Source organism: Carcharodon carcharias, chromosome 2, assembly GCF_017639515.1.
Source record: "Carcharodon carcharias isolate sCarCar2 chromosome 2, sCarCar2.pri, whole genome shotgun sequence".
Classification (NCBI taxonomy): Eukaryota; Metazoa; Chordata; class Chondrichthyes; order Lamniformes; family Lamnidae; genus Carcharodon; species Carcharodon carcharias.
Genome location: NC_054468.1, coordinates 84,872,145 through 84,884,448, shown reverse-complemented (window position 1 = coordinate 84,884,448; position 12,304 = coordinate 84,872,145). Strand labels below are relative to the sequence as shown.

The following is a 12,304-nucleotide window of genomic DNA, read 5'->3' as shown; positions in this document are numbered from 1 at the left end:
CTAATCTCTTACCATTTAGGAAATACTCCGCACATCTGTTTCTCCTATCAAAGTGGATAACCTCACATTTTTCCACTTTATATTCCAACTGCCACGTTCTTGCCCACTCCCTAAGCCTGTCATAATCCTACTCCTACATTTCTTTGTAAATTAGAAGCGATGAGCACACACTAATTTTAAGTTAGAGCTGTCAAAAGTAATAATTGGGTCATAGAGCCATAGTCATAGAGGTCTACAGCACAGAAAAAGACCCTTTGGCCCATCAAGTCTGCGCCGGTCAAACAAGTACCTAACTATTCTAATCCTAAGGGGAAAAGTTCCTTCCTGTCTACCCTATCTATGACCCTCATAATTTTATACACCTCAATTATGTTCCCCCTCAACCACCGCTGCTCCAGGGAAAATAACTCCAGTCTAGAGCGATGGAGATTGAGGGGCGACTTGATAGGAGTTTACAAAATTATGAGTGGCATGGATAGAGTAGATAGTCAGAAGCTTTTGCCCAGGTGGCAGAGTCAATTACTAGGGGACATAGATTTAAGAAGAGAGGAGAAAATTTAGAGGAGATGTGCGGGGCAAGTTTTTTATGCAGAGGGTAGTGTGTGTCTGGAATTCGCTGCCAGAGGAGATGGTGGAAGCAGGTACAATAGTGGTGTTTAAGAGGCAGCTTGACAAATACATGAATATAATGGGAATAGAGGGATACGGACCCTGGAAGCTTAAAATGTTTTAGCTTGACAGGCAATATGGTCGGCGCAGGCTTGGAGGGCCGAAGGGCCTGTTCCTATGCTGTACTTTTCTTTGTTCTTTGTTCTACCCAATCTCTCCTCATAACGAAAACTCTCCAGCCCAGGCAACATCCTGGTAAATCTCCTCTGCACCCTTTCTAGTGCAATCACATCCTTCCTATACTGCAGATTCCAGAACTGCACACAATACTCTTAATTGTGGCCTAACCAGCGTTTTAAACAGTTCCAGCATAACCTCTCTGCTCTTATATTCCATGCCTCAACTAATAAAGGTAAGTTTCCCATATGCCTTCTTAACCAGCTTATCTACTGTCCCGCTACCTTAAGGGACTGGTGGACATGCACACCAAGGTCCCTCTGATCCTCTGTACTTCCCAGGGTCCTACCATTCATTGTGTATTCCCATGCCTTGTTTGTCCTGCCCAAGTGCATCGCCTCACACTTATCCAGGTTAAATTCCATTTGCCTCTGATCAGCCCATCTGACTAGCCCACCTATATCCTCCTGTAATCTAAGGCTATCCTCCTCACTATTTACCACTCCACCATTATTAGAGCTGATATGCACGCTAATTGAAAGCAAAGCTGGATGTACATTGTGCATTAGAACTTGTACACACAAGTAATTGTCCCTTAAAACTGGTACACACAATTAGTTGTGATGTAGAACTGGTATACACAAATAATTATGCATTGGAGCAGGTATGCATAGAATAATTGTGCACATTAAAAGAAGTTAGGGAAGGGATAGTAGAGCTGATTCTGAGTATATAAAAAAAAATCATTAGAAAAGTGTATGGTGTCATACACTGGTACAACTAATGTTCTTACATATTAAAAAAAGAGATAGAAAAAGTCCATTGTTCTTTAGGGAAGGAAATCTGTAGTCCTTACCTGGTCTGGCCTACATGTGACTCTAGACACACAGCAATCTGAATGACTCTTAACTGCCCTCTGAAATGGCCTAGCAAGCCACTCAGTTATATCAAACTGCTACAAAGTCTCAAAAAACTGGATGGACCACCCGCCAGCGATCTTGGCACCAGAAACCACAACGCCAATATTAGCCCTGTCAACCCTGCAAAGCCCTCCTATCTGGGGGCTAGTGCTAAAATTGGGAAAGCTATCTCACAGACGAGTTGAGCAACAGCTTGACATAGTCATCCTCACGGAATTATATCTTACAGATAATGTCCCAGACACCACCACCACTATCCCTGGGTATGTCCTGTCCTACCGGCAGGACAGACCCAGCAGAGGTGGCAGTACAGTGGTGTACAGTCAGGAGGGAGTTGCCCTGGGAGTCCTCAATATTGTCTTTGGAACCCATGAAGTCTCATGGCATCAGATCAAACATGGGCAAGGAAACCTCCTGCTGATTACCACTTACCACCCTCACTCAGCTGATGAATCAGTGCTCCTCCATGTTGAACACCACTTGGAGGAAGCACTGAGGATGGCAAGGGTGCAGAATGTACTCAGTGGGAGACCTCAATGTCTATCACCAAGGGTATCTCGGTAGCACCACTGCTGACCAAGCTGGCCGAATCCAAAATGACATAACTGCTAGACTGGGTCTGCGGCAGGTGGTAAAGGAACCAAGAAGAGGGAAAGACATACTTGACCTCATCCTCACCAACCTGCCTGCGGCAGATACATCTGTCCATGATGATATTGGCAGGAGTGACCACCACACAGTCATTGTGGAGGCAAAGTCCTACTTTCACATTGAGGATACCCTCCATCATGTTGAGTGGCACTATCACCATGCTAAATGGGATGGATTCAAACAGATCTAGCAATTCAAGACTGGGCATCAGTGAGGCGCTGTGGGCCATCAGCAGCATCAGAATTGTACTCAAACACAATCTGTAACCTCATGGCCCGGCATAACCCCCACTCTACCATTACCATCAAGTCAGGGGATCAACACTGGTTCATTAAAGAGTGTAGGAGGGCATGCCAGGAGCAGCACCAGGCATACCTATAAATGAGGTGTCAACCTGGTGAAGCTACAACACAGGACTACTTGTGTGCCAAACAGCATAAGCAGCAAATGATAAGCAGAGCTAAGTGATCCCACAACCAATGGGATCAGGTTTAAGCTCTGCAATCCTGCCGCATCCAGTCGTGAATGGTGATGGACAATTAAACAACTCACTGGAAGAGGAAGCTCTACAAATATCACCATCCTCAGTGATGGAGGAGCCCAGCATATCAGTGCAAGAGATAAGGCTGAAGCATTTGCTACAATCTTCAGCCAGAAGTGCCAAGTAAATGAATGATTTCGGCGTCCTCTGGAGATCCCCAGCATCACAGATGCCAGTCTTCAGCCAATTCGATTCACTCCACGTGATATCAAGAAACGGCTGAAGGCGCTGGATACTGCGAAGGCAATGGGCCTTGATAATATTCTGGCAATAGTACGGAAGGTTTGTGCCCCAGAACTTGCCGCACCTCTAGCCAAGCTGTTCCAATACAGTAACAACACTGGCATCTACCTGGTTGTGTGAAAAATTGCCCACGTATGTCCTGTACACAAAAAGCAGACCAAATCCCACCTGGTCAGTCACCGCCCCATTAATCTACCCTCGATCATCAATGAAGTAATGGAAAGGGTCATCAACAGTGCTAAGAAGCAGCACTTGCTTAGCAATAACCTGCTCACTGATGCCCAGTTTGGGTTCCACCAGGGCCAACCAGCTCCTGACCTCATTACAGCCTTGGTTCAAACATGGACAAAAGAGCTGAACTCCCGAGGTGAGGTGAGAGTGCCTGCCCTTACATCAAGGCCGCAATTGACTGAGTGTGGCAACAAGGAGTCCTAGTAAAACTGGAGTCAATGAGAATTGGGGGAAAACTCTCCAATGGTTGGAGTCATACATAGCATAATGGAAGATGGTTGTGGTTGTTGGAGGTCAGTCATCTCAGCTCCAGGACATCAATGCAGGACTTCCTCAGGGTAGTGTCCTCTGCCCAATGATTTTCAGCTGCTTCATCAATGACCTTCCTTCAATCATAAGATCAGAAGTGGGGATGTTTGCTGATGATTGCACAATGTTCAGCACCATTCACAACACCTCAGATACTGAAGCAGTCCATGTCCAAATGCAGCAAGACCTGGACAATATCCAGGCTTGGGCTGACAAGTGGCAAATAACATTCGCGCCACACAAGTCGCAGGCAATGACCATCTCCAACAAGAGAGAATCCAACCATCACCCCTTGATGGTCAATGACATTACCATCACTGAATCCCCCACTATCAACATCCTGGGGTTACCATTGACTAAAAACTGAATTGGACTAGTCTTATAAATACTGTGGCTACAAAAGCAGGCCAGAGGCTAGGAATTGTGCAACGAGCAACTCACCTCCTGACTCCCCAAAGCCTGTCCACCATCTACAAAGCATTAGTCAGGAGTGTGATGGATTACACTCAACTTGCCCGGATGAGTGCAACTCCCACAACACTTAAGAAGCTTGACACCATCCAGGACAAAGCAGCCTGCTTGATTGGTACCCCATCCGCCAACATTCACTCCCTCCGTCACCGACGCACCGTAGCATCAGTGTGTACCATCTACAAGATGCACTGCAGGAATGCACCAAGATTCCTTAGACAACACTTTCCAAATCCACGACCACTACCATCTCGAAGGACAAGGGCAGCAGATGGATGGGAACACCATCACTTGGAAGTTCCCCTCCAAGTCACTCACCATCCTGACTTGGAAATATATCGCCATTCCTTCATTGTCGCTGGGTCAAAATCCTGGAACTCCCTCCCTAACAGCGCTGTGGGTGTATCTACACCACATGGACTGCAGCGGTTCAAGAAGGCAGCTCACCACCATCTTCTCAAGGACAACTAGGGAAGGGCAATAAATCCTGGCCCAGCCAGTGAAGCCCACATCCCATGAATGAATTAAAAAAATACAAGAAAGAAAGGAATAGAATCATATGTTAATGGCATTAAATAAAGGATGATGGAAGGAGGTTGTGTGAAGCATAAAAATCAGCATCGACCTTTCAGCCCAGTGATCGGTAGTTGTGTTGTAAATGCTTTGTAAACTGATGTAAGTTCATTGAGTTGGCAAACACAGTAATTGTAATTACAGCTGCCACAGAATAATTGTGTTTAGAATTGGCATTGGCAAGAACTAAGTTTAACAGCTGGCATAAATATTAGTTATGTGTTAAGGAAGAAAAAAATATTGTAGATAGCATTAATTAATTGTTGGTGAACTTTACCCCACACTTCCAAACACACACCATGGAGTAAAACCCCAGAGCATTTATTGTTTTTTAAGCAGCAATTAACATGGAGTGCACAAATTTCCTCAGCTCAAAATATTCTGAATTACAGGAGGCATGTATATAATTAGTGATTTTTCTCCCCCACTCTTTTTAAAGTATTTCTGTCTCTCGTTCCAAAGTGACTCTTCACTGGTAGCGTTAAACTCTATAATCTGAAGAGGCAGAAAGAGGTTTTGCTCTAAACTCTGGACAAAGCAGCTGATGTGGTGATGCTCCATCTCTGTGATGAATACATAGGTTATGGTCAAACATGCAGTGCTGTCGACATACAGGTTATGGCTGAAGCTGTGGCAATGACCGTCATATAGTGAGTGTGCACTGATGCCAGTGTACAGATTATGATGGAGGCTACAATGATGCCAGTGTACAGATTATGATGGAGGCTGCAGTGATGCCAGTGTGCAGGTTATGATGGAGGCTGCAGTGATGCCAGTGTACAGATTATGATGGAGGCTGCAGTGATGCCAGTGTGCAGGTTATGATGGAGGCTGCAGTGATGCCAGGGTGCAGGTTATGATGGAGGCTGCAGTGATGCCAGGGTGCAGGTTATGATGGAGGCTGCAGTGATGCCAGTGTGCAGGTTATGATGGAGGCTGCAGTGATGCCAGGGTGCAGGCTATAATGGAGGCTGCAGTGATGCCAGGGTGCAGGTTATGATGGAGGCTGCAGTGATGCCAGGGTGCAGGTTATGATGGAGGCGGCAGTAATGTTGGTTTACAGTTATGGTGGAGGGTATAGCTTTTAATGGAGGGCGCAGTGATGCTCATGCTGTAACAATTTTCTATGTTTGCAGTTAAAGAAGCGCAAAACTCTAATTGAGAGCAACAGCAGCGATGAATCCTCATTCTCCGAAAGTGAATTGGAATCAGACATGGAGGTAAGGAAATCTTTTAGAAATGTTCCATTTCCTTGAGGTTACTTTCCTTCCCTTTATTTACTCCATGTAAAAGGATTTTCCCCTCACGTTCTTTTACCTCTCCCTTTCCAATCATCCATCATCACTCGCCCTCCAAAAAGTCCATTTTTTATCGCTCTGTCGATACAAATTCCCACCCCATCTCCCACCCCGTCTTCTCCAAGGACCTTGAACATGTTGCCTCCCAAATCCCGGACTGGACCTCTCCAATTCAGGACTCTACCTTTTGACACCACTCTGAAACAGTCCAAATGACATCTGTGACTGTGACAATGGTGCATTTTTCCCCCTGGACACCTCTACACTTTGATGTGGGCAGGACTTCAACAGCCAAGGCTCCAGTGAGCTAGTGAATGGGAGCCTGGCTTTGGAATAGTCAATTCTGAAGGTGGCAGTAGTATTGATGGTAGAAGTTAGTGGTGAGGCAGGCGATGTTAAAGGTGGAAATAGGCCATTTTTACAATGCAAAAGGTCAGAATCTCAGCTTGGAATTGAACACTTCAAGGACACTAACAGTCCAAGAGGGCCTAAAGCTGAGGATGGAGTCAGTGGCAAAGAAGCAGATAGATACTGGGATGGGGGCTATTCTTCCCAAGATTTAACTGGCGGAAGTGTACCTTGTACAAGACTAGATGTCAGACATTAGTATGACAACAGAGGCAGTGCAGGGGTTAATAGACATGATCATGGACACATGACCATAAACACCTACCAGCAGCCAGATAGCTCTCCACCATGGTGCATTTTTCATCCTCAACCCCTCTACGTTTTGATGTGGACAGGATTTTGGCAGCAGAGGTTCCAATGAGCTGGTGAATGAAGCTGGCATTAATATTGATGGTAGAGGTTAGTGTTGAGGTGGGTGATATTGGATGCCAATGTAGGCAGTCTTTACTTTGTTGCCTTTCCAGGCACCCAGTGTCCCCTCTTTCACTGTGATAATTCTCCACAGCCGATAATCCCGACTTCTCCCTCCACTTCCCAACCAAGTTATCATTCTTCGGGAGAGTACCCAAAGAATGTCAAGTGTGGGAGGTGGCAAAAACAGCCTGATCCTGTCCTTGTCTGATGTCCAGTGTACTAATGAGAAGCTGGAACCTGACTAATCAAGTGCATTTAAACTATAGGTAGTGCCCTAACTGCTGTGTTGGTTGATATCAGCCAACTAGGAAGATCAAGATTCAGCTTAGCTGACTCACATGTCTCAAAGTTTTTTGAATTGGATCACCTACCCTCCCGATATTTTCTCCTGGACACACTTGGCCCCAATCATCTGAGGGAAAGCTGGAGTGACCTGTTAAGATTGTTATTTGGGGTAAATTATCATGAACATTAGATGTGAACCTTTGGTTCAGTGGTAGCATTTCAACCTCTGAGTCAGAAGGCAAAGGGTTCGGGCCCACTCCAGACAGCCTGTGTATATTCAGACTACAATGTGGTTTATACAAACTAGATTGGCATCCCAGTGAGATACTCACATCCAGACAACGGTAGTGTTCCAATTACTGACTCAGAAGGATAGGTTTCTGATCCATTCCAAACAGTCCTCAGAGGCAGAGGCTGGAGCACTGGTTTCCATAATGGATTGACATTCAGTGATATAATTTGCATCTGATGAGTGGAGGCACCCCATTGACCCTACTCCATTGTTTACATAAGTGGGGCTCTTGGGTCCTTAGTTACAGATCAATTAGAAGAAGGTAGAAACCATGAGGGTGGCAATGGGAAAGCACCTCGGTCTGTCTTCCCAAGTAAGTGCCTCAAGAAACTCATTTGCTTGGGTTGAGTCCTGCTCTTAGGCTGAATTTTCAGGATGGTGGATTTGGCGGGGGACACATCCCTGACGAATACTGCAGCCCCTATGCCATGTTACATTCTAGCGAGCATTGATTGACATAAGGTGGGATTTCTGCCCCTCACTTGGGAGAAGTTCTGCCTTGGGCAGCTGTTGGCCAATCGGATTGGCCAACAGCTCTACAGTCCCTCCAGGCATAATGCTGTAGTGGCCGGAAGAGGCACTTCAGGCAGCTGTCTGGCACTAAGTCCCGGGAACTGGAGGACAGGTAAGTGGCAGCGGTACTAGGGCAGGGAGGGTAGGTCACAAGGTGGGTGATCAGGGTCTCAGGGGATAGGCCAGGAGGGTGGGTGAACAGAGATCACTGGGCCTTAAGGGAGGACATCCCAGTCAGAAGGAGGCTTCTGATGGAGGTGTCCTCCCTCCTGAAATCAAAGTTATTTTATTTTTGTATTTCCCCCCTGATCTATCATCTGCCATTTTGTGGCCATTTAAGAGTCTCAACTGGGAAAAGGGTGAGTTTGACGTCTGAGGCCCTGCCCACCCTAGTGTAAAATCGCTGCCAGGTTGCAGCAGGTGGGAACCCAAAGGGAATCCCATCTATGCAATTTCACGCTCCCTTCTTTCACCACACCATCCTGTCCCCTGCCCCATCGCCACACCCCACCTCAAAATTTGCTGGGGAGAGGAAGCATAAAATTCTAGCTTTAGTACAGAATGGACAGATCGTGAATATTAAATCATTTTGAGCCTGGATGTGAAGGAAGTCTGAGTGAGGCTCAAACTACATGATGGAGGTGCTGTTTAAAAAGGTGTGTAATGTAAAATGGAATCTGTTGCTATTCCAGGAACATGTTGGGTTGATGAAGAAATTTGCCATCCAGCATGAAGATGGATCTTCTAATGAACACAGAAAAGGTTTGAGTTTGATCTATTCCGTTTCTTAAAAAAAATGTAAGAATTAAGGGGGCCTATTTTTGGGCCCTGCAGGGACAGGGCAGTCCGTATGACCCTTCTTCAGAGCTACAAGAGAAGTCAGAATGTGATGAAGTTTGTACTGTTTAAGGGGGTTGGAGCAGGTCAAGCTGGATAGAAGGCCAGCGATAGGTGGGGACAAAGGAGAGATTGACAAAGATGTCATGAAGAAAAGGACAAAGGGAGTGTTAATGGTAGTGGTAATGGCTAAAAAAAGGTGCTAAAAGTGGCATTAAGATAAGAAAATAGAATGTAATAATATCAGGATAAGGGTAAGCACTCCGAAAAGAACAACATGAGCAATTGACAGATGGCCCTTGTGGGGGTGGGGGAAGGGAAAAAGGATTGAAAATAGGGATAAAACATTAATATGGGTCTGGAGTCACGTGGACCAGCCCAGGTAAGGATGGTAGATTGGATGAGATGTCAGTGAACCAGGTGGGTTTTTACAATTGTTTCATGGTTATCATTAGATTTTTAATTCCAGATTTTTTTACTTGAATTAAAATTTTACTATCTGCAATGGTGAGATTTGAACCCAGGTCCCCAGACCATTACCTGGATACCTAAAGTACTAGTCTAGTGATAGTACCACTACACCACTATCTCCCCTGAGTAATATGTACCCCTCCATCAACATCACAAAAACAGGTTATCTGGCAATTAGCACATCAGATTGCTGTTTGTGGGAGTTTGCTGTGTGCAAATTAATGGCCACGTTTCCTACATTACAAAAGGACTTCATTTCAAAAAAACTCATTGGCGGTAATGCCCTTTTGAAGCATCTGGCATTGAGAGGTGCTATATGCAAGTGTTTTTTTTATTCTTTAAGCCATCGATGTCCATCCCACATGTTACAGCCATTTCCATTCCCACATGCAATCCTTTTAGGAATAATGCAAAGGCCCAGTTCGTTATTAGTTTACATGACGGAATCTCACTGACGATTTGACAGTTCTTTCATGGAGGCAGGTCAGGTGGCCAGGCCATTCGGACATCAGAATACAGCAGCATTTGAGCTGATGCCCTCCTAAAATAAGGTTGGAGAGCAACAAATCTTACACTACATTACACACTCGGTCTGCATGTATGCACACACATTCATATTGGGGCAGTTTGTGCAGCACATGTGCAATCGCCCACTCTCCCCCGCTGAATATAAACTGCCTCCCTACGTATGCACCGCCCTCCTTGTATGCTACTGCCCTCATGCACCACAAGCACTCCTATACGTCACAACCTGTGCAGCAGTAATTAATTTTTGAAATGGTTTTCTAATAAGGTACAGAGGCTGAGGATACTGAAGGAAAGGATGATTTCTTTTCTAACGAGCTTCCAGTTACGTGCGGTTCTATGACAGGGGTCCTGCACAAGTGCAGGTTTATAACAGGTATGGATTCAATCGTGTTTTCTTATGTGTCCATGTACATTTGTGTGTAGGTATGATTGTATATGTGTGCATGTACATGACTGGGAATATATATGCACATAGTTGTGTGTATGTATGTTTGAGTATTTATGTAGATGTGACTGTGAACTGTAGATTCACACTGTGCATTTATGGACAAGTGTGTAATTGTGCAAATGTGTAAGTTAGTGAGCGTGCATATATTGCACATGTGTCTTGATGTTGTTGGTTAGTATTGTGTTATGCAGTAGAATCTTATTTTCATTTTGCTTTACAGCAGCTTTGAATTTTCTCCTTTATTGCTCTGGAAACTAGCCTGAGTTGGGTGGGTGTCAAAAATTCCAGCTGAGGTTCACATGCAAATGAACAAAATACATTAGATGACATTTCCCATCAATTGTATCCTAGCAATGCTTTTGAAGTCCTGGGCTTCAATATACAGAAGGCCCTTCTGCTTCTAGGTAAGGGGTTCACCTGGAGAGTTCCATCCATGGCAACCCCCTCTCTTTTTAGTGGGCATGTGTCCACATAGTTCCCTCATCAAGGGGCAGTTATCAACTGGAGTCTGGCAAGTCGTGAAACAGAAGAGCAGTTCACCTGTCGGGGTGAGGGCTACCCCCCAGGCAACTGCAGATTAAGGGACAGCAATAGCCCCTTTATATTCAAGTTTGGCTTGATCACTGGTAATTTTTACTTGAGGATAGCTCTTTCTGATTCTAAGAAAAGGCATATAACAGTCAAATTCTACGTAAGCTGTGAGCCTCATTGATTCTCGGAAAGCTAAACTTGTTTGGATTGGTGGTCAAGTTCCATTAGTCAGGAGCCTGAGTTTTTAGATTATAATGTGGTTCTAGATTGCAAAAATTCCAGTTGAGTGTGGCCTAGGATTATCAGTATAAACTCATCTTTATGAAATCCTACATTCAGGTATTTTCCTGACAGTGTGAAAAAAAATGCTGGTGTGCAGTCATATCATATTTATTTAGTTCTACTTGTGCTATCAATTCACCCACCTCATGCATTCAGATAAAGAGCCTTTGCTTCTGTCTTTTTACCATTTTTCTCTTCTGACCTTATTTGCTGGTGCACTCTTATGTTTGTACACTCAGCCCCTTCCTGTCGCACACTGGTTATCATTAGCTGCATTATTACCTTGCACTGTTGCCTTGCCCTTTCCCTTTAACCTTCCAAATCTCCTCTCATGTGAGCCCTCAAGCATCGCAAAACCCCCCCCCCCCCCCCCACCACCCAACCACCTCCCATGACTATTCAATTCAAAGCTCCGTTTACAGCCTTAGTTATATGATACACCAGTGTGGTTCAACTGAAGGCCGTCCAAACAATACAGCTCCTCCTTTCCCCAGTACTGATGCCAGTGCCCCATGATTCAAAACCCATTTCTCCCACATCAATCTCTAAGTCACTATTGGCTGCTAAACAATCCTGAGCAAACTATGTGGAAAATTCAAAACAAAAACAGAATTACCTGGAAAAACTCAGCAGGTCTGGCAGCATCGGCGGAGAAGAAAAGAGTTGACGTTTCGAGTCCTCATGACCCTTCGACAGAACTTGAGTTCGAGTCCAGGAAAGAGCTGAAATATAAGCTGGTTTAAGGTGTGTGTGTGGGGGGCGGAGAGATAGAGAGACAGAGAGGTGGAGGGGGTTGGTGTGGTTGTAGCGACAAACAAGCAGTGATAGAAGCAGATCATCAAAAGATGTCAACAACAATAGTACAATAGAACACATAGGTGTTAAAGTTAAAGTTGGTGATATTATCTAAACGAATGTGCTAATTAAGAATGGATGGTAGGGCACTCAAGGTATAGCTCTAGTGGGTTTTTTTTTTATTTTATATAATGGAAATAGGTGGGAAAAGGAAAATCTTTATAATTTATTGGGGAAAAAAAAAAGAAGGGGGAAACAGAAAGGGGGTGGGGATGGGGGAGGGGACTCACGACCTAAAGTTGTTGAATTCAATATTCAGTCCGGAAGGCTGTAAAGTCCCTAGTCGGAAGATGAGGTGTTGTTCCTCCAGTTTGCGTTGGGCTTCACTGGAACAATGCAGCAAGCCAAGGACAGACATGTGGGCAAGAGAGCAGGGTGGAGTGTTAAAATGGCAAGCGACAGGGAGGTTTGGGTCAT

The 12,304-nt window shown here is 45.0% G+C and overlaps 1 protein-coding gene across 4 annotated transcripts in view; it reads left to right on the top strand.

Moving 5' to 3' along the window:
- The window catches only part of LOC121275431 (nuclear body protein SP140-like protein), an 86,247-nt gene that overhangs the window by 55,864 nt on the left and 18,079 nt on the right, over positions 1–12,304 (top strand). For 3 of the 4 annotated variants that reach the window (XM_041183022.1, XM_041183020.1, XM_041183021.1), the window contains 3 exons: positions 5,862–5,945; positions 8,628–8,697; positions 10,037–10,144. In XM_041183022.1, coding sequence (XP_041038956.1) covers positions 5,862–5,945; positions 8,628–8,697; positions 10,037–10,144 — 262 coding nt within the window. The remainder of the gene's footprint in view (positions 1–5,861; positions 5,946–8,627; positions 8,698–10,036; positions 10,145–12,304) is intronic. The other variant, XM_041183023.1, reaches the window with a different exon arrangement.